Source organism: Polyodon spathula, chromosome 30 (genome assembly GCF_017654505.1).
Source record: "Polyodon spathula isolate WHYD16114869_AA chromosome 30, ASM1765450v1, whole genome shotgun sequence".
Taxonomy (NCBI): Eukaryota; Metazoa; Chordata; class Actinopteri; order Acipenseriformes; family Polyodontidae; genus Polyodon; species Polyodon spathula.
In genome coordinates, this window is record NC_054563.1 from 2464695 (window position 1) to 2491583 (window position 26889).

At 40.4% G+C, this 26889-nt stretch overlaps 3 protein-coding genes across 3 annotated transcripts; all 3 read left to right on the forward strand.

Annotated features, from left to right (window-relative positions):
- Window positions 1-91: 91 nt before the first annotated feature.
- On the forward strand, window positions 92-3584 carry LOC121302765 (sperm-associated antigen 16 protein). Its single transcript, XM_041232949.1, has one exon. It carries the CDS (start codon window positions 139-141, stop codon window positions 2044-2046), a length of 1908 nt encoding a protein of 635 aa, XP_041088883.1. The 5' UTR covers window positions 92-138; the 3' UTR covers window positions 2047-3584.
- A 4241-nt stretch (window positions 3585-7825) lies between these two features.
- LOC121302835 (matrix metalloproteinase-20-like) lies at window positions 7826-15253 on the forward strand. The gene is made up of 9 exons (XM_041233099.1): window positions 7826-8058; window positions 8722-8870; window positions 9400-9525; window positions 10181-10342; window positions 11143-11302; window positions 13412-13545; window positions 13619-13775; window positions 13918-14021; window positions 14797-15253. Exons 1-9 carry the CDS (start codon window positions 7862-7864, stop codon window positions 14895-14897), a joined length of 1290 nt encoding a protein of 429 aa, XP_041089033.1. The 5' UTR covers window positions 7826-7861; the 3' UTR covers window positions 14898-15253.
- Window positions 15254-18030: 2777 nt separating this feature from the next.
- Window positions 18031-25207, forward strand: LOC121302580 (collagenase 3-like). Its single transcript, XM_041232582.1, has 10 exons — window positions 18031-18165; window positions 18925-19166; window positions 19936-20084; window positions 21202-21327; window positions 21868-22029; window positions 22462-22633; window positions 23523-23656; window positions 23751-23907; window positions 24303-24406; window positions 24703-25207. Exons 1-10 carry the CDS (start codon window positions 18031-18033, stop codon window positions 24801-24803), a joined length of 1482 nt encoding a protein of 493 aa, XP_041088516.1. The 3' UTR covers window positions 24804-25207.
- Window positions 25208-26889: the final 1682 nt, after the last annotated feature.

Sequence of the window (26889 nt, forward strand, 5' to 3'; positions counted from 1 at the left end):
CCCGCCCCCCCCCCACGAATGATATTCTTAGCGGCAAAACAAAATAGTTTTCAGTTGAACTTGAATAGGTTCCTGCTCAATACAACTTACTTTCGCGCGAGACGCTGTCAATGGGTCGCTAAGCAACAGGTGGTATCTATGTCAACAATAAACAAACTCGGAGAGAAACGCAGCATGGCGAATTCACCAGCAGCGGTAACCCCAGACGAGATGGTAGACGCAGCTTTTTACCTGGAGAAAGTTTCAATAGCTGGCGATTCAGAGGATGGCTATCAATACGAAGAGGTCCCAGCAGATGATGACTGGAGCCTCACAGAGGGGGACGATGATTTGGAAAACACGGTGAAAGCCATCTCTGAACAAACAGATAGCACACAGGCAGCAGACCAGAGGGCAGTCTTAGCCAAACAGCCAGTCTCCCACAAACCCGAGGCAGTGGACGATTTCCTCAGAAACTTCCTCATAAAAATGGGCATGAGCAAAACCCTTGACTGCTTCCAGACAGAGTGGTATGAGATGATACACAGAGGCCTGCTGAACGCGGAGCAGGTAGGGTTTGTCCCTGACGTGTACACATACAATCAGCACCTGGAAAACCAGATTAAAAGCCTGAAAAAAGAACAGGGGACTTACAAGCAGGCCGCTTTGAAAGCTGGGGACGTTCTAGTGAAGCTGCGGAAGGAACGGGATTTTCATAGGATGCAGCACAAGAGGGTGGTGCAGGAAAAGAACAGGCTCATCGGTGACATCAAAAGGCTGAAAAAGCACTATGCCTCCTACGAGCCAGCGCTGAGGCAGCTGCAAGACAAATATAAAACTGCTCTGAAGCACAAAATGCTGACAAGCTTGGAGAGGGACAGAGCCGCGGGGCAGATCACTGGATTACAAGCAGCACTGCGTAATATACAGCCTGGGCAGCCTCCTCTGAGCACTGCCATACAAAGACCATGCAGAGAGGCTAGTGGGGCGCAGGGAGGCTGCAGACAGAAACAGGAGAGCAGGGAGAAGATGCTGCTGACAGATTTGGTTGCTCCATACGATCATGCGAAAGACCTAACCAAGCAGACTGTTAACAAGTACCCAGATGATTCAGAATTTCCTGTCGATACCCGAGTCAACCCCAATCTTGCCCAGGTCAAAGGCCAAGCCAGTCACGTGACCAGCTCCAGTGGATACAGGCTGACCAACACCCTGAAGGTGCACGAGCTAGCTGTTAGCAGCCTGGCAGCACACCCTCGTAAGCAGATCATAGTGACCACCAGCGATGACTGCCACTGGAAGATGTGGTCAGTCCCTAACGGGGACATCATAATGGCTGGAGAAGGGCACAGTGATTGGCTGTCCAGCTGCTGCTTTCACCCCGCGGGCAATAAGCTGGCAACTACCAGCGGGGACACCACTGTGAAAATCTGGGACTTCTCCAAGGGCGAGTGTGTGCTCACGTTTGAGGGGCACACTCACGCAGTTTGGGGCTGCTCCTGGCATTCCTGTGGTGACTTCCTGGCCTCCTGTTCTATGGACAACACCAGCAAGATCTGGGACCTGAACAGCAAGAGATGCCGCTACACTCTGCGTGGGCATGCTGACTCGGTTAACAGTGTAGCGTTCCTGCCCTTCTCCAACACTCTGCTCACAAGTTCTGCAGACAAAACCCTCTCACTCTGGGATGCAAGAACTGGTCTCTGCGCTCAGACATTTTATGGACATCTGCACTCCTGTAACCACGCCACCTTTAACTTGATGGGCGACACCGTTGTGTCCTGCGACTCCTATGGGGTAGTGAAGCTTTGGGATGTGCGGAAGGTGGCGGCAATGTTAACCGTTGACACAGGTCCTCACCCTAGCAATTGTGCCACCTTTGACCTATCAGGTCGTCTGGTGGCTATAGCCAGCAATGACGGAGCAGTGAAACTCCTGGATCTTGCATCTGGGCAGGTCTCAAGTTTATTGGGACATGAGGATGCTGTACAGAGTGTGATCTACGACTGCAAGGGTGAATTCCTTCTGTCAGGCAGTTCTGATGGTACTGTGCAGATCTGGTCTTGAAAATATACTTCGTACCGCTATAATAGAATAGAATATGTTCGTTATATATCAGCTTCTGTGTGTGGATTTGATGAGGTTTTGCCGATTTCCTAATTAAAAAAAAAAAAAAAACCCTGATATTAACGTTGTATAAAGTTTGTAAGCCTAGGATGCCGTCAAAGGAAACAATTTTTTAAAAAGTATAACATTTTCAAACTTAAAGCTGTCAGTTTGTAGTAATCACAGCAATCTGATAGCTAAAAATTAAAACAGCAAATTAGTCGCCGACAAATGTTACAATTTTCAAATTGGTTTAATTGATTATTAACTGTGATTCATTTCCCTAATATCTCATGTGTGCCTTAAAATGAATTTTATATATATATATATATATTATATATATATATATATAATATATATATATATATATATATATATATATATATAGGTTTGCTTTCCAGCAGTCTAATCCTAGGTGTAGGATTAGGTTAGGAATATGTAATCTGTGAGGTGAAGGGTGTGTGATAATAGTATCATTTAGAAAATGTGAAGGGCAGTTTTCATTCATTTGGTATCTTCGTGTATAATTGTACCATCTTAAGTTTTCTATCTATGTATCTTTTTTATAGTGCATACAGGGCAACACAAACTCTGCTATAAGTCATTAAATCACATCCAAGTGAATGCGCAAGTCTCTCAACATGATGACTGTACATGCATAGCAAAAAATGCTTACATATGGAACATTGTAACACCCTGAAGATACAGGGCCCCACATTCAGCAAGATCGGGTCCACAGCAGCAATAGACACCCGCTCACCAATATTACCTTAACAGCACATCAGCTGAAAAAACACCATACCAGAAAGCAGGAAGTACCATTTAAATAAAACCTGCTGAAACTCAGCTCACTCATCCCAGTGCCAGTTTGCAAAATTGGACCACTAGATGGCACCAGCTAAGTTGAATGCTGTGCATCTTACCATCTCCAACGGTGACAACTGCAGCATAGCAGTGTACAGGTCTGGATTCTGGAACATACAGTACTTGACCAGTGCTGGCTGTCACCAGTAGTTTAGAATGTGCAACGGAAATATGCTGAAGGGAAAGAGAAATCTGATTGTTGGTGGTACAGATATCGAAATGCAAACTGATGAAGGAGATTCTTAATTACTTGAATGGAGCAGGTGGGAGGGATCTCTAAGCTGTCTATTAAAAAATGTTTTTCTGTGACGTCAGATTTTCCCAGCTGCAAAGTCAGTGGTAAGTGTTGCCTGTAGCTATAATCTGAGAGACTATGACGGCTGCCGCTCTCGCTTGTTAGAACTCGTCCTCATTTTGTGCACCGGCTCATCACGAATGCTTGCGTCAAACTGCAGCGTGTGATTGGTGTAAAGTGAGAGGCCTCTCTGCTTCAATCAACAAGGAGCAAAGGCAGAAACATGTACTTACATTATGGGTGAGTCTAGTTCCCACAAGAGGAAAGGACCCAGGGGAGGCGACGAGGGTGGGGTTACCAACTGAGGGACTGCTGCGATACCAACAATTTATGTAAAATGAGAATATTAAAATCTGTACATCCTTAATAAAAGTCTTGACTCATCCCTTTTTCCATTTCTAAACTACCTTCATGTCACAGAAATTTGTTGAATTGTGAAAAAATGACATTAAAAACAACTTTAAAGGGCCAAACTCAGTACAGTACATCGAACCCCGTTCAGACGGGCGTTTACTTGTTTTCTGAGCTACTTGTTAAAGCCTACCACAAAATAACACCACACCGGTTCAAATCCTGGCTCAGCCACTGACTCACTGATTGTAACCCGAGCAAGTCCTCCTTGGGCTCCGTCCTTCGGATGAGACGTGACACCGTGGTCCTGTTGTAAGTCACTCTGCAGCAGCAGTCGTTGATGCATAGTTCACCCCCTAGTCTCTGTACATTGCTTTGGATAAAAGTGTCTGCTAAATGACTTATTAATAATAATAATAATAATAATAATAATAATAATAATAATAATAATAATCTTCCTTATACTGATGTGTCTCAATCACCACGCTTACCCTGCTAAATATTTCAGGAATGTTTTCAACGGTGACAGATGAGTGCTTGTGCAATGTGATGCTATCAATAAAAACAATAAGGATTTCTGTCTCCTTTTATACATGTGGCCGATCCCCAATTACCACAGATTAGGAATTGAGGAATGGCCACACCTGTGATAGCTGGCAGAGGCAGATTTAACTCCACCCCTGCCACCCTTCCATTTCCACGCACACACTATTTACACAGCAGGGCTCCTGCCTTGCCACAATATTCTTATTCCATTCCCTTTGGAGGCAGTGTGGTGGTCCATTAGGTAAATTAGGTTCACCACCGAAAAATCCCCCCTGTGAATGAATGATTAAGCTACCATGTTTGGGTGTATTTGGTTTTCCTGCATAGTTCACAACCCCCCCTCATGGTAAATGATACACGTCATTAAAGTCACATCGTGCTGCACAGGCAGTGTTGTGTCTGGTAGCTTGTTGCTTTAGAACTGGTTTGTTTGGGTGGAAATGAGAAAAAAAAAACAATGCAAAAGGCCCATGGAGAATATTATTGAGCAACCCAAACAGAAAATTGCATACTATAACTGATCCTGCCTGGGGCTAAACATTGTGAAACTGACAGTCCTGCTTTTTTATAGCAATGGCTGATTTGCTATAGTCTACAAGCTGGTATTTACAGCATACAAAATGATCCAAGGGAGTACCCTTATGTGTATATGCTAAGGGTTAGCAATATGGTAAAATACATGTCATTTCACAAAGGTGTGAAATGCTGTCTTGCAGAGGCACAGTGCTTTATTGTGGCTTGTGGGATATGAGCTGCACATTGCAGCCCTGGCAGGAATGGGGTTCATGTTGTTACGCTGCAGATAATTAGCCTGCCTTATTAACTGTCTGACAGACAGTGTTTTCAGGCTGGGGCTGGAGAGTAATGTAGTGGATGTGAGAAGTCTCATCATCAGCAAAAAAACAAAACAAAACACGAAAGATAAAATCATAACACTGAGAGACATTCCACAGTATGATAACTTGAGGTGCTGATTCACATAGTTTGAATGACCTTGTAAGTTAGTAAATAGACTCAGTACAAGGAGCAAATCAGCACCACGGGAAGCCTGGAATGTGCTGGATGTGTGCTTTGTGGTAATCTGCCCCACAGCACAGTAGAGATGAGATACATTATTTATAGCAATGGAAAAGGGGCTAAGTGATATTTACTTGGACTTGCCTGGGCTGGAAAGCTTGTTTTTCATTTTCCGTGATGCCATAATCTCGGAGCCCTCCTCTTCTCAACCTCGTTCAACCTCGTAGTTTACTTGACCTTGTTATTATTTGGAGCTTTTTTCTCTGGTATTCAAAGTTGTGAAGATTGTAGAGCCTTTAGTTTATCCAGTGCATATGCAATTTTTTATTTGATTCCTATATGCCCCAGCTACAGAAACTGTGCCCTCCACTTTTGAACCCAAAGTTACACCATTGATCCAATAACCACTGGAGTACAGTTTTCATAACAAAAGCAAGTTAGAAAACTTTAGAGCTGTCATCGACCACAGGGCCGTTCTAGCTTAAAAAAACACAAAAAAAGAAACTGGCAAATAATATGGAAAATGGTAATAGAAGGCCCTGTTGACTACTGTAGTCTCTTGTTGCCATATTGCTGGGCTCACCTTGCTAGTTGACTGCATTGTAAGCAGTAGGTGGCAATGCCATCATATTAGTGTAAAGCAGTGTAAAAACACAGTGATGGTAGATCAAAAAAGGACGTACTGCATGACAATCAGCCAGGCCACAAAGTCTAACTATATCATTTAAAGCACAGCAGCTTTGCACCAGGAGTGTTAGTTAATTCATGTGTACAGCAACATGGCACTCAGCATGTTCACTTGGCAGTGGATTTTGGCTTCCCATATGTAGTTGTGTCTGTTTATTCACTACGTTCTCTGTGGTTTATAAGAACGGAACGCGTGGCAGTTTGCATGCAAAATATTGGCATTAAAATCTACAATAATCTATGCTTCTTTTCCTTGGGTTCAAAAGTGGTCAAACACATCAGTAAATGTTATCTATACCAACAAAATTACACTAAATCTATTTATTTAACCTGGATAGAACCCTAGAGATATGCATCTCGCTTCCAAGGGTGTCCTGGCAAGAAAAGGCGTCAATAAATAACAATCTAAAAGCAGACACATCATTCAAACACAACAAAAACACTTCAAACAATCAGAAAAACAGTGATACAAAATAAACGCATAACAAATGGAACAATTGTCATAGTCAGTATTTACAGGATTTGCATCCCTGGCCAGGTTTTAAATACATATTCATGAGTGATTTAAAAGGTATTGTGAAGAGGCTGTTTTTATTTTCGAAGGCAGTGGGTTACCAAGATGAGAAGCTTGATATACAAAGGCACGTCAGCCCATATTAGATCTCAATTTAGGGATTTTAAAAGTAGGCACATCATTTGATCTTAGTGCATAGTTACATGTCTCTAATTGAGATGTAAGGTAACTTGGAGCATTTCTAGTGAACACCTTATAAACTAAACACAAACATGACAGAGCCTTCTATTCTCCAGACTGAGCCACCCTACGGTTTCATAGAGAGTACAATGGGGCTGCTTGCAATCTGCAGTCAGTGTAGATCTTGCAGCACTATTATAGACTGTCAGAACTGTATACGTTGGGTCTTTCTTATTATTCAACAGTACATTAGATAGGGTTGACTTTCTCTTCAAGATCTATATAACCACCACTGTCCCCATTCATCTACACAAATCAGCTGTATAATTAGAATCTGAGACATGATTCATCCTGGCACTCATTACATAGACCTGCCTATCTCTATAAAATAACTAGAGGCCCAGTCAACCCACACAATCATACACCTACTGTTAGGGGAGATAAATAAACCCTTGTTCCAGAAGACATGAAGGTCCTTTGTTCTCCTCTGAAGACGTGTCTTCTGCTCTTGGTGAGCTTGGTTGCTCTTTCTTCATCTCTTCCACGGAGGTCCAACAAGTATGGGAACTCAAACAGGAGAGACTTTCATTTTGCACAGGTTGGTAAATTTCAAAATCTATGCAAGTAGTTGTATTTTGCATGTCAAACTAATATTCTAGCATTTAGAAAACCTGACCTATCACAGCCAATGGCTATGGTACCAAATTGTATGGAACTCTTATGTGAACAATATGTATCAACTTGATTTCTGTCACAGTATCTGAGGTTATGTCAGATTATGTCATGGCTTGTAAAGTGGCTCAAATAACTGCTACAATGTAACATGTAACATCTCCCAAACTGTACCAGTACTACTGACTTCGTTACATTAGAAACACAACACTATTTAAAATAACTCTGTCTTCTACTCGGTTTGGAATCAGGGAGTGGACTCAATGGGGTTCAGGTGCATGGAAGTGTTTGAAGGATCACGATCACACTTCAAGTATGTGAGCCTGACATGTCTGTCTGGAAGCACGTCTCTGTCAGGAAAGACATGCTTATTGTACTGTAGGTCAGGTTTGACAGCACTGTGCTGTGAATATTTCATGGCAAAAACAACAAAAGCAGCATGCAGGTGATCTTTTTCATTGATAATTGTTCACTGCATGCAAAATCACTAGAACAAGTTTGAATGCCATACCTGCAATGTGTAATGCATTTATCTGAAAACAAAGACAGTTCTGATTGAAGGGTACATTTTTACTCCAGTTTGCTGTTTTTTTTTTAATGTCTAGGAATATCTCTCGAAGTATTATGGCACAGAGGGGGCCCATGTAGGCATGCTGCAAGCACCTGGCAGCCCCCTGCCTCCGAAGCTCAGGGAGATGCAGTCGTTCTTCGGTCTCAGGGTCACGGGGAGGCTTGACCACAGCACAATGGAGGTGATGCAGGCTGCTCGCTGTGGAGTCCCTGACATGGAAAACTACCGCCTCTTTCCTGGGACCCCCAAATGGAGACACCATAAACTAACATACAGGTACCATCTGCAACTGAAGGTATATCCACTGCTTGTAAACTGAACTTATATACAGTAATCCATCGTGTATCCGCCTGTCACATATCCACTCTAACTCTTCATCATCAAGCTCTTCAGCAACGTTCATTTATTATTGAACAGAGAAGATTAGCTCAGAGACTGTAGATCCCACCAAAGTTTCTGTACACTGTTTTATGTGATTCATGCGCAGCAATTGCAGGTAGTGTCTTGTGAGCTGTTCAGCGTGTTGATATGTAAATAAATTCTGTTCGCCTGCAGGGTGTATCAACTTCAACCTCCATAAAACCTTCGATCTCCTGCCTGTCACTCAGCAGTGAATGCACACACCCACATGGCAGACGGCTACCCTGTCACAAGCATTAATACCCTGTATCTTTCTAAACAAGGGATTTAGGGGCGCTCCCTAATAAAAGCTGAATCCAAAACAATAATTGTGTGAATATAATAATTGTTACAGCTGTGTATAATGGTATTTAAAACAAGATTAATTTATCCGACTTTTTACATACCCGCCCTCCGTCAGAGTCGCGACGGATCACTGTACTTTATACTGTAACCGTGCTCCATGCTACAGTAGGACTTGCAGGTGTCTAACCGAAGTGACGTGTTAATGAAGCACACTTTCCCCGCTTCTGTTTAAAGAATAGTAAAGTATACGTCTCATCTGAGCCACGCTGAGGTGGACCGTGCGGTGGAGATGGCTCTGAGCGCGTGGAGCAGTGTCACTTCACTCAACTTTCAAAAGACCTACAGCGGAGAGGCAGATATCAGGATCTCCTTTGAACTGGGAGGTATTTACTTCATTACTTTCTTATACAACTCGATGTTTTGCTTCCCTCTGTTATTGAATGTCTGATTGTGTTGTTTTTTTTTAACTATATCTATATCTATCTCTTGCTGTCTCTGTCTCTCTCGCTCATTCATATATATTAAACATTTACTATATAGTATTTCAGTACTACACCATTCTTACAGCACAAGCAAACTTAGAAGGTCATTAAGCGTTATTGTCTGATACAACGGTGATAAGCTGCAAGATTATTGACTGCAGGTCCAGTTAGGTGTCCCAAACCAAAGGTCAATTACAGGCTATGAGGCTTCACTGGATAATAATGCTATTAACAAAAATGGCTTTGTGTATGAAATCGTTTTTAAAATGGTTTTGTGTATGAAGACATTTTTAAAATGTGTATGGGTTATATTTCAAGATGAGTTTCAAGTCCCGTTAGCGTTTAGAGGAGCTGCCTGTGTTATAATGAGCACTGGTTAGTTGTATGTAGGTTTGTAACGGATCCTTGTGTTCTGTGTGCTTGTGCACAGCTCATGGTGACGCCTACCCGTTCGATGGTCCAAGGGGCACACTGGCACACGCTTTTGCCCCTGCAGAAGGTCTAGGTGGAGATACCCACTTCGATGAAGATGAATCCTGGACCATGGGAACCAGTGGTAACTATCGCTGTATTGGTTACTTCAAGCCGTTGTGAATGAATTGACTGCATGGTGCTAATATATATCTCTATACGCCTTGCATATTATTGAGGGAGGCCTTGGAATGCATGCAACTTCAAAGAACACGCTTCCTGTTATTCTGAGTGCTCTTCTTGCAGTTACTCAAATATTGTGTTTAGTTCAACACTGTGTGTGGAGGTGTTTTGACCTGAATACAGGAGCAGCACTCCAGCTGTGGCAGTCAGATTGTCTTTCAACATAGACACGTGTAATGAAGACAAGATGAAAAAAGCCCCTGTATAGTTGTAAGAGTCAGCACCATCTAATGAAAGGATAATGGTAACACTTTACATTAAAGTGTCTCTACTGTGTATTTAAATAGTAGTTACTTAGTAAATACATGTGTACTTACACATAGTTACAATGTTATAATGCATAGTTACAATGTATTTAATGTGTTAATCACGATATAAGCCTAACCCTAACCCTAACTCTAACTCTTGATCAAAGCGCATCTGGCAACTACAAGATCGTTTGAAATGTGTCAGTGATCGTTAGAAATGTACACGCTTTTATTTATTTATTTATTTATTTTTTGAAAAGGTGGAACTAGAGGAACTCAACGCTTTTTCATTTTGTCTTTGTTGATCAGGTTTCAACTTGTTCACGGTAGCTGCTCATGAGTTAGGGCATGCCCTGGGCCTCGCGCACTCCAGAGAGCCCTCGGCCTTGATGTACCCCACTTACAAATATCAGAACCCCAAGGGCTTCAAGCTGCCCACAGACGACGTGCGGGGCATTCAGTCTTTGTACGGTGCGTTCATTGTCCATTCCTAAAACTGGATTCAATAGAGCAGCGCTATAACTGCCTGAGACTCTCAGCTGCACTATTAACACTCAGCTTTGTAGACATTTGATTGGCATCTGCCTGTACACCAAGTGTCCAGGTGCACCTGACATGTTAATAACAAGGTCAATCACACTTTGACCTGAATACTGTAGTGTGTTGGATAGTTCTATTAGGTCAAGTTTTTAATACTGTATTGAGAAGCTTTCTACTCAGTTTGATTGAGGTTATGATTCTTATAATAATTGGATGCATGTGTCTGCTGTGCAAACCACAGTGAAAGGCCGTTAAAAGCCTTTTGTGTGTATTCATTGTATATTTTCCAGTTTTCTGAACCTCAGGGCTTGTTAGCACAATCAGTTATGACATTGAAAAGATGATTATGTGCCAGTGCAACCGGCTGACTGACTCAGGAAACATGCAGCATTATTATGTACTGTAAATACTGGACGGGTGATGTGTGAAATGCAGACTGAATGAGGAATTTCTGGTCGCTGGAAGTGAAGTGACATCGGCTAAAAACAACAATCTACTTCACCCAGTCCTTGTTTGGTATCATATGGGTTTACAACAGATTTCTACTTGCTGTCAGTGGGTGTCATTTTATGGTAATTAAGGAGGGGCTATGCTAATATTTTGGTTGCTACTCATAAGATAAGTTTACAACGTGCATTGTAAAATTCTAGAAGAAGAAGAACGTTCTTTTCTGGGCGCCAGCAGCGGTTGTAAATGTAGCTCCTATTAACCCCGATGTCTCTAATATACAGGTGACGCCACAACGAAGGTGCCTGAGAACCCTGACCCCCCAGCTGCCATCCCTCCACAGCCTCCAGCGCCTCCTGTCCACACCCCCCATACCTGTGACCCCAGCTTGTCTTTTGACGCTGTCACGGTTGTGGGGAAAGAATTGCTCTTCTTTAAAGATGGGTCAGGACAGACTATTTCATTTTCAGCTAAAACAAACCAGCCACTTCTATGCACATTGCTTATATCCTCACATGCTGTGTCTTATGGAGAGCGATGCATTTTGGTGCTGGCATTTCAGTTGTTTAGTTGAAAAGTAAAATGAAAAACCAACCATTTATAATAATTCTTTTGCTGAAATGTATGGCTGTGAACTTGAAATAACACACAGCTCTTTATCAAACAATGCTCAGAACAATGGGTTACTTGATTGATTTAAAATGTCTTCATATTATATCCCTCTGTCTCTGTAGTTGATTAACATAAAATGATTGCTATTTATACATAAACAGATAGCTTTGTCAGCATGTGAGGCAAAACACGTTTCAATAACATTACTAATCAAGCGAGTAGGGTGCTAATTATGTGTATATGCCTTTTTTCCTACTCCTCTGCCTTTAAAGTTACAGTTGTAGACCAGTCAGACTTGTCCTTCATAACTCAAGTCACAGAGAGAGTTTTCTTTCCAGCGACGCTATACAGCAGCTGGGCCCTGTACATTATAGTCAGCAAGTACTTACATACAAAATAACATTGCCAAATATAATTATAACAATTACGTACCTTAGCCACTGCAGCTCACACTTTTCAGTTTTGTCTCACCTGTTGAAATGTCTGCCTCACCGTTCAATGACAGTAACTTACAGCGTTGGACACATGGAGAAAATATAATCAGGGGGAAAGGATACAGACGACACCTGTCAATTTGAAAATGTATGGAAAAACAAAAATGAAGTGCACTATTGCTAAATGATATGGGAAAAATAAGGACTGCTCTTAAACACTGCTGACCTCGAAATGAAATAGTAGTCGTACAGACGAATGGTATATTTCATTTGAGTAATGTGTTTTTTAAACTTTATTTTATAAGGAGTGTATGATGTTACCAAAACTAGTCATCCAGTACAGCTTAGTTCACGAATCTCTCATCCACAAAACATGCTGACACTTCTGATACACCAGGTGATGCCCTACACACTACGTGCTCAAATATAAGGGTATGTAAGTGTGACAGGATGGACGAGGTGGTGTAAATGATTACAATGTCCACAACTGTAATTGCTGTACATCAGCTGCTGGCAATATCTATTTTGATAGAAGGTGAAGGTAACAGAAAGAAAACAACTCAAATCTTCACTACCAACTAGTGGTAGACTTTAAACTGTGTGTGTGGAATTTATTACTGCCAGTCTGGCACCATTACCTCCACCAGAGTACCCTTACCTACAATGGTAGTTGTGTAAGACTGTGTAAGTGTACCATACCCTTTATTATACAGTTCACACAGACCACTATTTACACTTTATACATTCGGCAGTGTATACCTGACATGTACTTGGTTGGTTTGCTCTTGAGTGGGGGTTTTGAAGTCTCTTTGCAGCTACTCAGTTGCTTTGTTTAAACTGTAGGCATTAGTAAGTAATGCTTTGCTTCATTTACTGTCTTCCAATGAAACCATCATTCAATTCTGGTTCACGTGGTCCGGTTACTCCTGCGCTGAGCACATGACCAGTCAGCTTCTAACCAACAGACTTTGGTTTAACTGGACTTACAGACTAGACTCCCCTCTCAAAGGTCCAGGCTTTTCTTTATGTTCATAAAGACACTATGACCAAACACGAATTTCCTTTTGTTAAAACGCTTGACTGCAAACCCCCCTTTCACTCTTCATTAACTCCAACCACTTCTCTCTGTGCAAACTCCCCTCTCACTCTTCATTAACTCCAACCACTTCTCCCTGTGCAAACTCCCCTTGCCCCTTTTAAAGATGGCCACCTTTCAGATCCGGGTCACAGGTCAATCACATAATTCTTTTCCTTTTCATAGATAAGTCTATCCATTTCCCATAGCTCTATCTGAAACAGCGCCACCCCTAAAAGTGATCATAAATTGAATCTATTTCAGGTTAAAACATGTATAAACTAAGTATTATAATCCTCTATGTTTCAATATAATACGCCCCACTGTTCTATATTTGTAACATTTGCGATTATACACCTATTTATCACAGTAAGCTTTCTAAAGATTAATCAAAACTAACAGAAACCCATAATTGTTGTTGTTTTTCTTCAGCTTGCTCTGGCGTAGACAGTCCCAGCTGAATGACGTCAGGCCGGGCTACCTCAGAAGCTCCTTTCCATATCTTCTGACAAGTGTGGATGCAGCTTATGATGTCCCAGAGAAAGGAACTGCCTATCTATTTAAAGGTATTACCAGCAAGTGTCCTTTTGTAAGGGGTGCATGTTTCTAGCATATTGATGTATGTTTCATTTTTTTTAGGCTCTCAATACTGGACCGCAAGAGGATTTCAGATGACAGGAAGCCCAAGATCAATCTCTGATTTTGGACTACCAAGCCGCGTGAGGCATGTGGATGCAGCGGTTTATCTGAAGGACATTAGAAAGACCCTTTTATTTGTAGATAGTGAGTTCTACAGGTGCGTGCCGTTTGTCTTGTTTAGTTGCATGTGTTGTTCATATGGGAGCTGTTAGAAAGTTGGATGATAAGCAAGTCACGTGCAAAGCAGACCAGGGTTCACAGCATTTCATGAACTCATTATTTTGAACATCTTTTCCCAGTTTCAATGAAGCCAAACGAAAGATGGATGAAGGCTATCCTAAAAACATTGAGGAAGAGTTTTCAGGAATCGGTGGTAAAGTAAATGCTGCAGTTGAAGTAAACGGTGTGTATGTTTCACTAATTGAAAATGATAGGCGCTCGGGATGAATGACTCAAATAGCATCCCTGTGCATGACCATTTAAACCCTCCCTCAGAGAAGTTTGAAAAAGTCCTGTTTGTAAACCATGCTAGTGTGCAGTATGTGCTAAAGCAGGGCATGTATCAAAGCCCAGCATTACTAGCAATTTCAACACACTGAACACGTAAACAGATGCTGCACAGGGACCCTTAACTTCAATCAGCTGCACTCTGGTACCCAGGAGGTATTGGTTTATATCACCAATGCCTCATGTGAGACCATTTCCAGGATCAACAGATAAAACAGGTCAAACTTCCGAGTTTAAATGGGTTGAATTAACAGTTCATAGTGTGGGTGGATAGTTCCATTCTGATACCAGCTGGTGTGTCACAAGTTCTCTGCTTTATTCCCCCTTGTGCATGTCTTCACGTATTCATTACACTCAGACATTTCAGCTCCAATTATTTAAAAAGCACTTGTCAAGCTGCTCTGCAGGACTGGGTGCAAGCTGGTTTGTAGTACATCTGTCCTAGAGACCTTTTCACATGGGTAAGAATGAGTGCTGCTGAATTTTACCTCCATCATTGATGAACGCTTAATGAAATGAAAAAAGTAAATATTGTTTCACAAGTAATTTCCCCATAATATCTGTTTCTCTAGCTTATTTCTATTTCTCTTTAAAAAAGGATGCTCATATAGACTTGATGTATAGCACAATGCACAGGAACTATACCATGACCATGCATTCCTCTCCCCTAGGGTTCCTTTACCTGTTTTCTGGATCCAATGCTTACAAGTATGACAGCGAACGAGATGAAGTTATACGAGTTGTAAAAGCCAACTCCTGGCTCGGATGCTAACTTTAAATTCCAATGCAATTCCCATATTAAATGGGCAGTGGATGGACATGTTAATTTACTTTTCTAAATGAAGAAAAGAACAAGACAGAAACATTACAAGCAAGTGTTGTTAACGTTTTGTGAAATGCATTTTTTTTGTATTACATGTTTTATATTGAATGAGAAAAGCCTTTGTTTGTTTTCAGGAACAGTTTGTAACTAACACAGTCCAGTTACCCATGTTGTCATGCTTGTCTGTGGAATGAACGCTGCTCTTCTGCATTTTGCAAACCTTAATAGAAAAGAAAAAATAATGCAGTGGACAGTTTGGTTTAGTTTTTGCAATGGTTTCTAGTTCATCTGTTAGTTAACAGTCAAGCGTGGCATTTTGCTTAATGTGTGTGTGTGTGTGTGTGTGTGTGTGTGTGTGTGTGTGTGTGTGTGTGTGTGTGTGTGTGTGTGTGTGTGTGTGTGTGTGCAATGTGTGTGTGTGTGTGTGTGTGTGTGTGTGTGTGTGTGTGTGTGTGTGTGTGTTTTTGATTGTTTTGGGAACTGTAAATATTTTAGAAGTGGGTCCATTAATTTAAGCCATATTTATATTAACTAATGGGCTTGGTTTTCCTGATTCCCTTTTAAAAAAACATGTTGCAATTAAATTATAATTATAATAAATGTACTCTATCATAGAACCACGTTGCTATAATATTACATGGAACATAATAGATCTTTTTTCTCGTCCAAACGAGAGTATGGTTTGGGTTTCGCCCTCATGCACACCCTATTTGAAACATCTTTCCAGAGGAGGCTCTCAAATCTACAAAGTGGATATTTTCAGCCCTGTTCAACCTGCCAGAAAAATCACAACACAGACTTACAGATGTGTGTATATACTATGAATTTATTGCTAAACATGTGCAAAAGCTGTTCTTTCATTTACTGTGTTCATGTTTCTATTTTATTTTTCTCTCTGAATAGTGGTTAACCCCAAATATTTCTACCCCCAGGAACAAATATTATTTATTATTACAAAAACATAAGAGGGTACAAATATTTAGAAGTGGGGCCAATGTTCCCAATTATTGGTTCCTAGGAGGAATGAATATTCCTTTCTGGGGAAATAAATATTTGGGGCAAACATATATTCTCTGACAATATAACAACTGAATAAAAATCTACCACTCAAGAATGCTCTTCTTCATTGGTGTGGCGTGGTCGTGCAAATACATTGTTAACTCTTGCGTGGCTGGTCACAGCTGACATTGGAAACATGGGTCTGTATTTTCTACTATGGCTAGCTCGTAGGCAGGTGTCCCACTCCTTGGCATGTGTATGAAGTGGACAGTGTGCCCACAGTGGCAATATCGTTCAGACGCAAGGTGTTGTGACCCAAAAAGTCAATACTGACTTTACTGGGCAGGAGGTCATGCATTCCATTGTGTTGGAGAGGTTTGTGTTACTCAAAAACACAAATAATATCAAATACACTGTGGCTCAAAATTAACCTGTAGGGTTACAATCTGTGACAGCAGTGCAGTGTCACACCGATACTCATAATAGTGTAAAGAGTTCACAATAATTGCCACCTCAAGCTTTCAACACCTCCATTGAGAAACATTGCTGTAAACAGAAATAATTATAATTGATAAATTACATGCGCATTCTTCAGAGATTAGCTGTGAATAGATGGGAATTGCATAAGGTTTCACAAGAATTCCTTATGGTTCTCCATATAGCCCACGTAAATGTTTTTGTTTTTATGCCAATGATATTGCATTTGTGAAATAACCAGCGGTCTAGTCGAGCTGGAACACGGCGGAACGTCGTTTTCTATCAACAGCGGTCCTGTAGTCAAGCAGAAACTCACATTACAGGCAAGCTAAGTCACATGACTCACATCTCCCACAGAACCGTCTGTTTCAGTCAGTAGTGCTCTTGATGAAATGAAAAGAGCATTAGGAACTTCTTTTATTACTAACTACTCATTTAAGATGTCTAACAATGCTGAGGAAGACGACAGCAACAGTGCATCAACCACAACTGTAGACATAAACACAAACTAATCCACTGACACACAGACAGGTAAATAAAGTAAAGCATTCTGCCAAGACGGAGAGAGACACTTTGTGGAGATACTTGTGGAAATGAGATGAATGCATTACCTGTTAAAAGTTCAGTATAGAAATAAATAGTATAATAATTCTTATTTAAATAAGTCAATATTTAATTGTGTTCCGGTTCCCTTCAGATTCAGGGCTACACCGCTTGTTGTATTGGCTGCATTGGACATATAAACACATGTGTGCTTACACATAGTTACAATGTTATTATGCATAGTTACAATGTTATTATGCATAGTTACAATGTACTGTACTTAATGTGGCAATCTTTTTTGCACAATGTATATCTAAGTACACAAAAGGTTTAGGGTTAGGGTTAGGGTTAGGGTTAGGTATAAGGTTAGGGTTAGGGTTATATTCAGGTTTGTATTGTGCAGAATGATGTACTCATTAAGTACCTCATAACTATGCATGATAACATTGTAATGATGTTTAAGTACCCATGTATTTAATAAGTAACTGCTATACAAACACATAGTAATTAGAAACACAGTGTAAAGTGTTACCCGCTGCGGTAACTGGCGATTTGGTGGGCTTTGTTAGAACTTCCAACGTTATTTCACCTGCAACCCAGATCATTCCCACATGATGAAATTGCCCTTGCAATGAGTTCATTTGTGCTTGTCAAGCTGTGGTTTTATTAACTTGCATGCCAATCTAGCTTAAAGCATTTTCACATTTGCTAATAACCAGTATTTACCACTTTGAGTTTCAAAACGGTCCCTGTGCATTCTTCTCAATTAGAGTCTCCGCTATGCCAAGACATCTGATTTTGTAACATATATATTGTGCTTAAACCATCCACCTTTGTTTGTTACAAAAACAAACACAGAATAGTTTCACACAATAACCAAGAGGATTTTTCCCCCCTTGACCCAACATCACCACGCCTTCATGTCATGTTTTCTATTTGAGTCTTTCATGGTTCCAGGTGAACTGAGTCATGACACTACAAGTGATAAGTTATAAGCAGGGCTGCTGTAGTTGCTGGAATTGGAAAACGACACGTATTCACTCCTTCAATGTTACCGGCAAAGATGCAGCAGGTACGGGCTTGTGCTGCTTTCCTCCTGCTGTGTGTCGTCTCTTCCAGTGCTGTGTCAAAAACCAAACAGGAAAACACAAAGGAGGATTCAAAGGATGCTGGCCAAAGTGACCTAAGCTTGGCAACAGTAAGTGCATTGTAACTCATTGGATTGGGGAAGTGTTCACAGATATGCTGTGTATTCATTACCTCTCCTGTAAAATGGGGTCATTAACATACCATACCAATTACATTTACAAAGGCTCCTGTCTGCCAGGAAGCCTTTTACATGTAACGCAAACAAAACTACATTTGTAAACTACTGATGCTTCTGTTTTCTGTTTACTTGTTTTTATTAAATTGGACAGATTCTCAATGCATTTGCAAGTTTTTGCTCAACATTGTCAGTATGTTAACATACCTTTGTCAAGGGAAAGTGTGTTTGAAAACAAACAGTGGAGGTGTATATTAAATGTAAGTTCCTACTATATTAGTTTTGTTCATGCACCGCATCCCATTCCTAACTTGTCTCGCGCACAATTCATAAGCTCAGTTGTTACCTCAGCTTCACAGCCTACATAATAAATACAATAAGCAGGGATTTGTAAAAGGCATTAAAGTGCTTGTTAATTTCTCTTCTTGAAGGGTGGAATCTTTCAGGGGAATTACACAGATTCCCTATGCATTATCTGCAACTTGAAGAACCCTGTTACTCTTCCACTAGTGAACGCTTACCAGCAGTATATCATTGATTGTATACAAAAGGAAATTCAGCCCAACGAAAATAGATCCAGATAACAAATACAAAAATAAAGACAACATAACAGATTTACGATGAGCACACAAGAGTGAAAGAGTAAAAGAGTAGAGGTGTCAGAAGTATGTGAGACTGTCAATCCTTCTCTAGGAATACCTTGAGCAATTCTACAGCCTGGAGGATGAATCAGCTGGTCGCCCCAAGAGGAGCAGTGACTCCATCGGAACGAAGGTGAAAGAGATGCAAAGGTTTTTCAGACTCAGCGAGACAGGGAGTTTAGACAATGAAACCATTGAAGTGATGAAGACACCTCGCTGTGGGATTCCTGACGTGCACAACTACAGCCCAAGCGGTCAACAAGCCAGGTGGCACAAGAGTGTCATCTCTTACAGGTAAAACACTTTACCTTCATCAGATCATTTACCAAAGAGGAAAAGACTTGACAAAGCATGGCTTAAACAAACTGTAAATGTTTTATATCAAATCTTAATGTACCATAGGACCTCATGTACACAAGGACAGCTTGGGACAGTTCAGGCTTTTCAGCTCACACCCCAATGCACTCCTGTGCGCGGTACCTGGCTCAGATCAAGGGTACCAGAATGCACTGCGCTGTGAGTTGAAAATCTCAAACTGTCCCAAAGTCTTGGATCCATTCATTTGATCTAAATGTGACAGAATAAAATACCGCTGTTCATTAAACGTGGCTTTTCCTGGTGATTGATGCATTTTTAAAGACAGAAATCCACACACAAGACTAAAGTGCATTGTTTGATGAATGATTTTAACAGGCAGTGTTTAGATCTGATGCTGTTTAGATCCATTGAATGGAGCTCCTTGTGTCACATACATTCAGCAAGTCTTTTATTAATAAGTTCCACCTTCTCTATAATAGACCAATAACAACAAAAAAAGAAAAAGACAAAAAGAACCAGACTGCAGCAATGTAACACACAGCACCCACACCCTTTCTGTGTCAGGATGCAGTTGGATCAGAAGCACCTCGCGATAGGTCAGAAATATCTTGAAACACTGGAATCAGATCCTGTTAAAGAATCTAATATACATACAGACAGCATCACTCTCACCCACCCAGTGGTCACTGGAAGCTATACACATGACTTGCCTGCCTCAGTCTCTTGCTGTGTTCCTGTCTCACAGCATTGGAAGCTATACGCATGATTTGCCTGCCTCAACGGTGGACCATCTCATCGACTCTGCACTGAAAGTTTGGAGTTCTGTGAGTCCGCTGTCGTTTGTCAGATCATATTCTCAGAATGCAGACATTAGGGTTCAGTTCGGCGCCTACGGTATGTATTGATAACAAGGTTGCACTTTGAAACAAACGTCAGTAATTCAGATACAATTATGTAAGAACTTGTGTGTTCCCAACTTAGGGTACATTCAGTACCTAATCAGGTGGATTACACTGCGTAACAATTTTTTTTTTTTTTGTTCCTGGGTAGTAAGTGTTATTTCCTAATTGCTTATGTCTCAAAAGTATAGAAAATGGCTATTATTCCTCACAAACTTTGTAAATACAGTATAATTGTAAATCTCGAAAAACTACTCACTTCTAAATCTTTTGTAGTCATCTTTGTATTACTTTAGTATAAATACATGTTAATTTGGATTCATATGTTGTTTTTTTCTGACTTTATGTGAACGAAAAGACACACATTTGCCCATTTTCCCATTGGAAATAGTGATATTTTGAAATATCACTGTCCTGGTCACAAAAGCAAAGTTTGTGGGGAATAATAGCCATGTTCTATACTTTTGAGGCATAAGCAATTAGGAAATAACACTTACTACCCAGGAACAAAAATTCTGTTACATAGTGTTATCAAGGACTGTGTTCTACATACCTGTCAGGGTCCCAGGGCAGTTGACACAGGAGATTTTGTTTGATTGCTAATGATGATGGTGTTGCATCGTGGCTGTGTTCTGTAATGCATGTTGTATGCCCAAGTGGCAGACTTGCAGTCTCTCAAGACTCTGTCGCTGATGTTGGAATCATAACAGTGGGTCCCGATGTTAAGCGGGTTCCGGGAGGGAGATTTGTCCTGACCGGGAGATGGGTCCTGAAAACAGGAGGGTCCTGGTCAAAACGGGGGTCTTGACAGGTATGCTTCTATAAGAACAGAAGAAAGGTTTGGGCCATCATGGCTTGTCCCTTGTTAGCAAACCATTCTCCACTCCTGGGGGGGGGGGGTCTCATTTAAAAGCACATCTTGCAAGTTTGCCATCTATTGACAAACAATTTGTGTGAGGTCTTAACAAACTGCAGCCTGATTTATTACACATTGAGATAAGGGTTACTACAAATTCCAACATAAAACAAAATGAACAAAAATTGAAATGATGTATTGCATTGTTCAAAGAGCTCCCCCGTTTCCCATTGTCGTTCTGCTGTGTCTGTGACAGCTCACGGAGACTTTGTTCCCTTCGATGGGCCGGGGGGTACTCTGGCTCATGCCTATAGTCCCGGGGAAGGAATCGGAGGGGACACTCACTTTGATGACGACGAAACCTGGTCAGCTGGGTTCCAAGGTATTTTGTTTTGTGATAGTAACCCTTTTTTTCTCAATGCAATTTAACTTAACCCTTTTCCCCTCCATCCGTCCCTAATTCATTCAGTTTCACTAATTCATACCCTCTTACTTGCCCGCCAGGGGATTGTGAGAAGTGTTATTCATGCATGAATGCATGCCTTATACATGTGAGCAATATCATTTGATACAAGGGAACACGGGATCAATACAGGTAATTAAACCCACATGGATTACCTGGGCTGAATTCAAGATGAATGAGTTCAGAACTCCGAGGAAGTGCAGAAGATATTCAGGTGTTATTCCTGTGGGATTCAGACATGAAAGTTCATTATGAATTTTAAAGTGTTACTGAAACCTGTTATGTTTCCACTCCCCTGAGATGCCCAGTTTGTCCCCTGCCCAGTGCTTGCTGGTATTACTAGGGTGAATGCATGTCAATATTACAAGGGGAACTGTAGTGAAGCTCCTGTATTTTCAAGCTTATCCTATTGATATGACTAGAACCATATATCTGAATCTTTTTTTTTTTTCATTTCAGGATTCAACCTTTACCTGGTCGCTGCACATGAGTTTGGTCATGCTCTGGGATTAAGTCATTCGAGATACGAAGGATCGCTGATGTACCCAACGTATAGAAAACGGAACACAGCAGGAAATATCCTCTCCAGTGAAGATGTTGCTAAAATACAAGCTCTGTACGGTAGGAATACAAGATAAATAATCTGCGATCCCAAATAACTAGCCAGTTATATATTTAGCCCGCTTTCGTTGATTGAAATCACAGGTTTTTGTTCAATGCACAATGCAAAAACAAATTATAGGAAACTTATAAACAGACTGCAGAATAAAAAAAACTCTTCTATCAGAAACTAAATAAGTAATGAAATCATATTTGGTTTTGCTTTTATTTGCATGAAGTGCAAATATTTTATTATGAAATGTTTGGTAACTCTTGGTTTTGTCTCTAACTACCCTGCATTTACATTGTCGTAACACATTTGTGGATGTGCAGTTACGCTGCAATAGCACGTTTAATTACATTTTGGCTGTTGCTAGGTTTTTTTGATACACATGTGTTAGTGTGTTTATATTGTAATTAATATGTAATAACACATGCAATTACATACGCTAGGACCTAGAAGAAATCTACTATACTATTTCCCAAGATATGACAGGAGGTCATTATTTTATCCATGGATGCTGAACTCTGATGTTCCACAAACGAGGAAGGAAAAATGTGACCCTGATCTGTCTTTTGATGCTGTGACTACACTGGGCCAGGATGTACTACTTTTGAAAGACAGGTAAAAAAAAAAAAAAGAAAAGCAACGTTTAAATGTTTGTTGCTGCCGCTTATTTTATTCAGAGATTCTGTTGCTTCTTCCTTCTATTAATAAGGCACTTGCAAAGGACTTTGTTTTCATTGCTTCAGAGTGAATCAGTATTTTCAGAGTGAATCAGCACACTGTTCTTTCATTCACACAGTGTATTGTGCAACACAGTTACTGAAAATAGCTGTCTGCTCAGGGGTGCACAATAGTTATCAGTCAGTGCTTTCACAAAGACACAATAACACCCACATATGAAAAAACAGCATTCTCCAATAGGAACAATAATCAAAATGTGCTGTGGAGGTAAAATAAATTCGAGGAAATATTATTTCCTTATTCACTGAAATAGTCACCAATCTATGACAAACTACACAGTGGTACATGACAACAGCAATACTACAAGCAATATTCATATCTACGTTCAACTTGAATTGTTTTCGTTCTGTTAACCCTTTGTCAGCTGCAGAATATGCATGCACAGAGCAGGCGGAATGGGGTGCAAATGCACCCCACATTCTGTACTGTACATAAACAGGGTTTGCAATCTGTTTGGTATCAAAATAACAGTAATCCATTACCATTTAATCACATGTCAGAATAGCACAGGATTTTCAAAGATGTTCATTTTAAACACGCAGGTGTGTATTTGCACCCGTTTTGCTGCTGACAAAGAATTAATGCATTTTGATATCTTCGTAAATGGTAAAAAAAAAAAAAAAATTGACATGCAAAGTACAATATTATATTTTAGGCATTAATTACAAAATGTAAATGTTACTAATAGGCTATGTATGTATGTATGTATTATTATTATTATTATTATTATTTTTTTTTATTATTATTATTATTATTATTATTATAGATACCTATGGATTAGACATGGACAGCTTCCTGATATAAAAGAAGGACTCATCAATAACTTCATGCCAAGAATTTATTCAAACATCGATGCTGCATACTCACTACCCAGGAGAAAGTTCACTTATCTTTTTAAAGGTAAGTGAGCCCGTGTGTCTGTTCAGCTGAAGTAAATGCACCATCCAGTCTCTAAGTTAAAACACTAAAGTGATGTTTCTGTGTGCTCCGTTAGGATCGAAGTACTGGACTATCAAAGGTCCTCAAGTGAAAGGGAGCCCCAAGTCCATCTACAACCTGGGATTCTCACATCAAGTGAAGCAAATCGACGCTGCTGTGCATCGAAATGAAGCAGGGAATACTTTATTCTTCATCAAAGACTTGTACTGGAGGTGAGGGCACTTCACTGCACATTATTTATAACTCATGCATGGAAAGCCAGACTGTGTCTGCGATGTATCTTTTGGAGTTCCTGTGTGGAGATGTCAACTGGCACATTCCTTCTACAAGTCACTGAGTACCATCATTTTTGTGATTTATAGTAACTTCATGGAACACAGTAACTGGTCTCTAATATTTCTGCATTGTTTGTAGTTTATTGTGACATGGGGTGTGCACAAAGCCGAAACCTGTTGTCTAAATCTGATCAAGATAGAGCTTTAACCCACTGCTGGGTTCGTGTTCATTGATGTCCACCTTGCAGCAAGAGAAAGCCCTGAACTATTAACTTCATTTGAAAATACCTTTTATAAGTAACGTAATGTAAATTATTTGCATGCTTTTTAAGTTACAATGAAACTGCCAGAGCCATGGAGGAGTTTTATCCCCGAAACATCACTGATGACTTTCCAGGGATAAGCACCAAAATAGATGCGGCTGTGGAGAAAAATGGCAAGTGCAGGTTTTGTTTTGCTACATCTGATAATTATCATCTTACAAGGTTGCTACACTTGAATAAGTGTGCAAGTGAACTAGCTCTATCAAGTCATTCACTCTTACACTTCACACACCTGGATTACACTGCGTAACACACCGTTTTGTGACGCGCAGCAGTGTATCTTTATTATTTAAAATGTTTTCTCAGCACTTCCTGTGGTAAAAAAAAAAATCATGCTTCAAAAATAAAATGCTTCTGTTCCTGTTCTTTTCTTTCATATTAAAATAAGACAAGCTGTTGTCTTCTCTAGGATTCCTTTATTTCTTCTCAGGATCAGAAGTGTGCAAGTATGACTACAAGCAGAAGAAAGTGACCGGAATTGAGAAGGCAAATACTTGGCTGGGTTGCTGAGACAAGAAGATTTAAAGTAGTTATATAAGAGAAACTTTTTATAGAGCTTCCTGATTTTACATTAAGAATTATATAGCTGTACACTAGACATCATGTAAAAATACAATATTTTTTGCTGCTTTTAGAGAGTTACATCTGTATGTTTTTATTCCTATACTAGAATCCATACCTTCACTTCCAACAGTCTGCTGAACTTTCAGATATCACTGTCTATCTAAATAACGCCAGGAGTTTGATTGTGTTTATTCCTTAAGAAATGTAGACGATATTAAATATTTTAAAATAGCAACCGTGAAAAGTGCTGTTGGCAGGAAATCTTTGGCTTTTGCTGCCCCTCAGACTGGAATAAACACCCAACAGGACTCAGGCCCACAGTGTCAGTTTCTCATGGATAGATTGCACAAAACTCAGGTCCACAGTGTCACTTTCTCATGTTAAGAGATTGTTTTGTTCACAAAACTCAAATATACAGGCACCTGCCATGGATAGATTGCACAAAACTCAGGTCCACAGTGTCACTTTCTCATGTTAAGAGATTGTTTTGTTCATAAATAAATATACAGGCCCTGCCCTGTTGAAATATATATGTGCTCTAGTGTTCATTTTACACAAGAAACAGTGTGAACAGTCCCAAATATATATATATATATATATATATATATATATATATATATATATATATATATATATATATATATATATATATACTTGGAAAAGACCAAGTTCAAGTTCCCAATTGAGTTATTGCGCTTAAATGATTCACTGGAAAAATGGGTGCATTGCACAGCGCCTTGGGGTAGTGGCTCATGAAAAGGATTAACTACGTTCAAATTGTATTGTATTAATGCCAACATTTGGTGGAGGTTGATTTATATACCTTTAAGTCTAGACTTTTTACGCGCGTCTCTAAGATAATTATCCTGCCGCTGTCATGGGTGTGTTCTGGAACCCAGGAACAGAAGGAAGAAACCTGGCCATGTACGACCTGCAAAACATCTATTAGCCCTTACCCAGGATCAGACCAACATGAGGAACACTGTATCCGGTTCTGTAAATCTCTTAGCCCATACCCAGGGTCAGGCAAACATGGGGAACACTGTACCCAGTTCTGCAAATCTCTTAGCCCTTACCCAGGGTCATTGTACCCGGTTCTGCAAATCTCTTAGCCCATGCCCAGGGTCATTGTACCCAGTTCTGTAAATCTCTTAGCCCATGCCCAGGGTCATTGTACCCAGTTCTGTAAATCTCTTAGCCCATACCCAGGGTCAGACCAACATGGGGAACACTGTACCCAGTTCTGCAAATCTCTTAGCCCATACCCAGGGTCATTGTACCCGGTTCTGTAAATCTCTTAGCCCATACCCAGGGTCATTGTACCCGGTTCAGTAAATCTCTTAGCCCATGCCCAGGGTCATTGTACCCAATTCTGCAAATCTCTTAGCCCATACCCAGGGTCATTGTACCCAGTTCTGTAAATCTCTTAGCCCATACCCAGGGTCATGACAGAGCAGCCAATCCCATCTTGCACAATCTTGGCTAAGACATTCCACACACATATTGTGAATTATTTTCCCACAACTAAGTACTAATTCACAGTTGTTTTGGTAGCTGTTCCAATAGGCATTTTCACTCAATTCCAACAAATGTTTGGCTGACAACTATGGGATAGGGGGCAACTCATCTGTCTTTCCTAAATCCTGTTGTGTCCCTATTGCAACCTTTCTCTGCTTTCTCACAGGTCCTAAATACTGGGTTGTGGACAAGTTAAATATTAAAGGCTTTCCAAGGTCCATATATGAGTTCGGATTTCCAACGAGTGTGAAGCACATCGATGCCGCTGTACACATGAAAGAGACAGGGAGGATGCTGTTCTTTGTGGGTGATGTGAAGCGATATATTTTCCGTCAGGAACTCAAATTAATCAGTAACCTGACAGCAGGTATTTCATTTTCTTTCAAGGTCAAGGTGGAATCCAGCAGGATTAATCTGTGATGAAATTAGACTCAAACAAAGAACCACTTCAGCCACAAAGACATAACAGAAACAGTTCTTGCTTTGGTAAGGAAGCTAAAGATCAATGGTACAA

Bases quoted from the DNA above. Each gene is read 5' to 3' on its own strand.
- LOC121302765 (XM_041232949.1), top strand. From the start codon at position 139: ATGTCAACAATAAACAAACTCGGAGAGAAACGCAGCATGGCGAATTCA.
- LOC121302835 (XM_041233099.1), top strand. From the start codon at position 7,862: ATGCTGCAAGCACCTGGCAGCCCCCTGCCTCCGAAGCTCAGGGAGATG. The intron at 8,059-8,721 runs GTACCATCTGCA...TTCTGTTTAAAG, and splicing joins CACCATAAACTAACATACAG to AATAGTAAAGTATACGTCTC. The intron at 10,343-11,142 runs GTGCGTTCATTG...TCTAATATACAG, and splicing joins GGGCATTCAGTCTTTGTACG to GTGACGCCACAACGAAGGTG.
- LOC121302580 (XM_041232582.1), top strand. From the start codon at position 18,031: ATGCAGCAGGTACGGGCTTGTGCTGCTTTCCTCCTGCTGTGTGTCGTC. The intron at 23,908-24,302 runs GTGAGGGCACTT...ATGCTTTTTAAG, and splicing joins ATCAAAGACTTGTACTGGAG to TTACAATGAAACTGCCAGAG. The intron at 24,407-24,702 runs GCAAGTGCAGGT...TGTCTTCTCTAG, and splicing joins TGCGGCTGTGGAGAAAAATG to GATTCCTTTATTTCTTCTCA.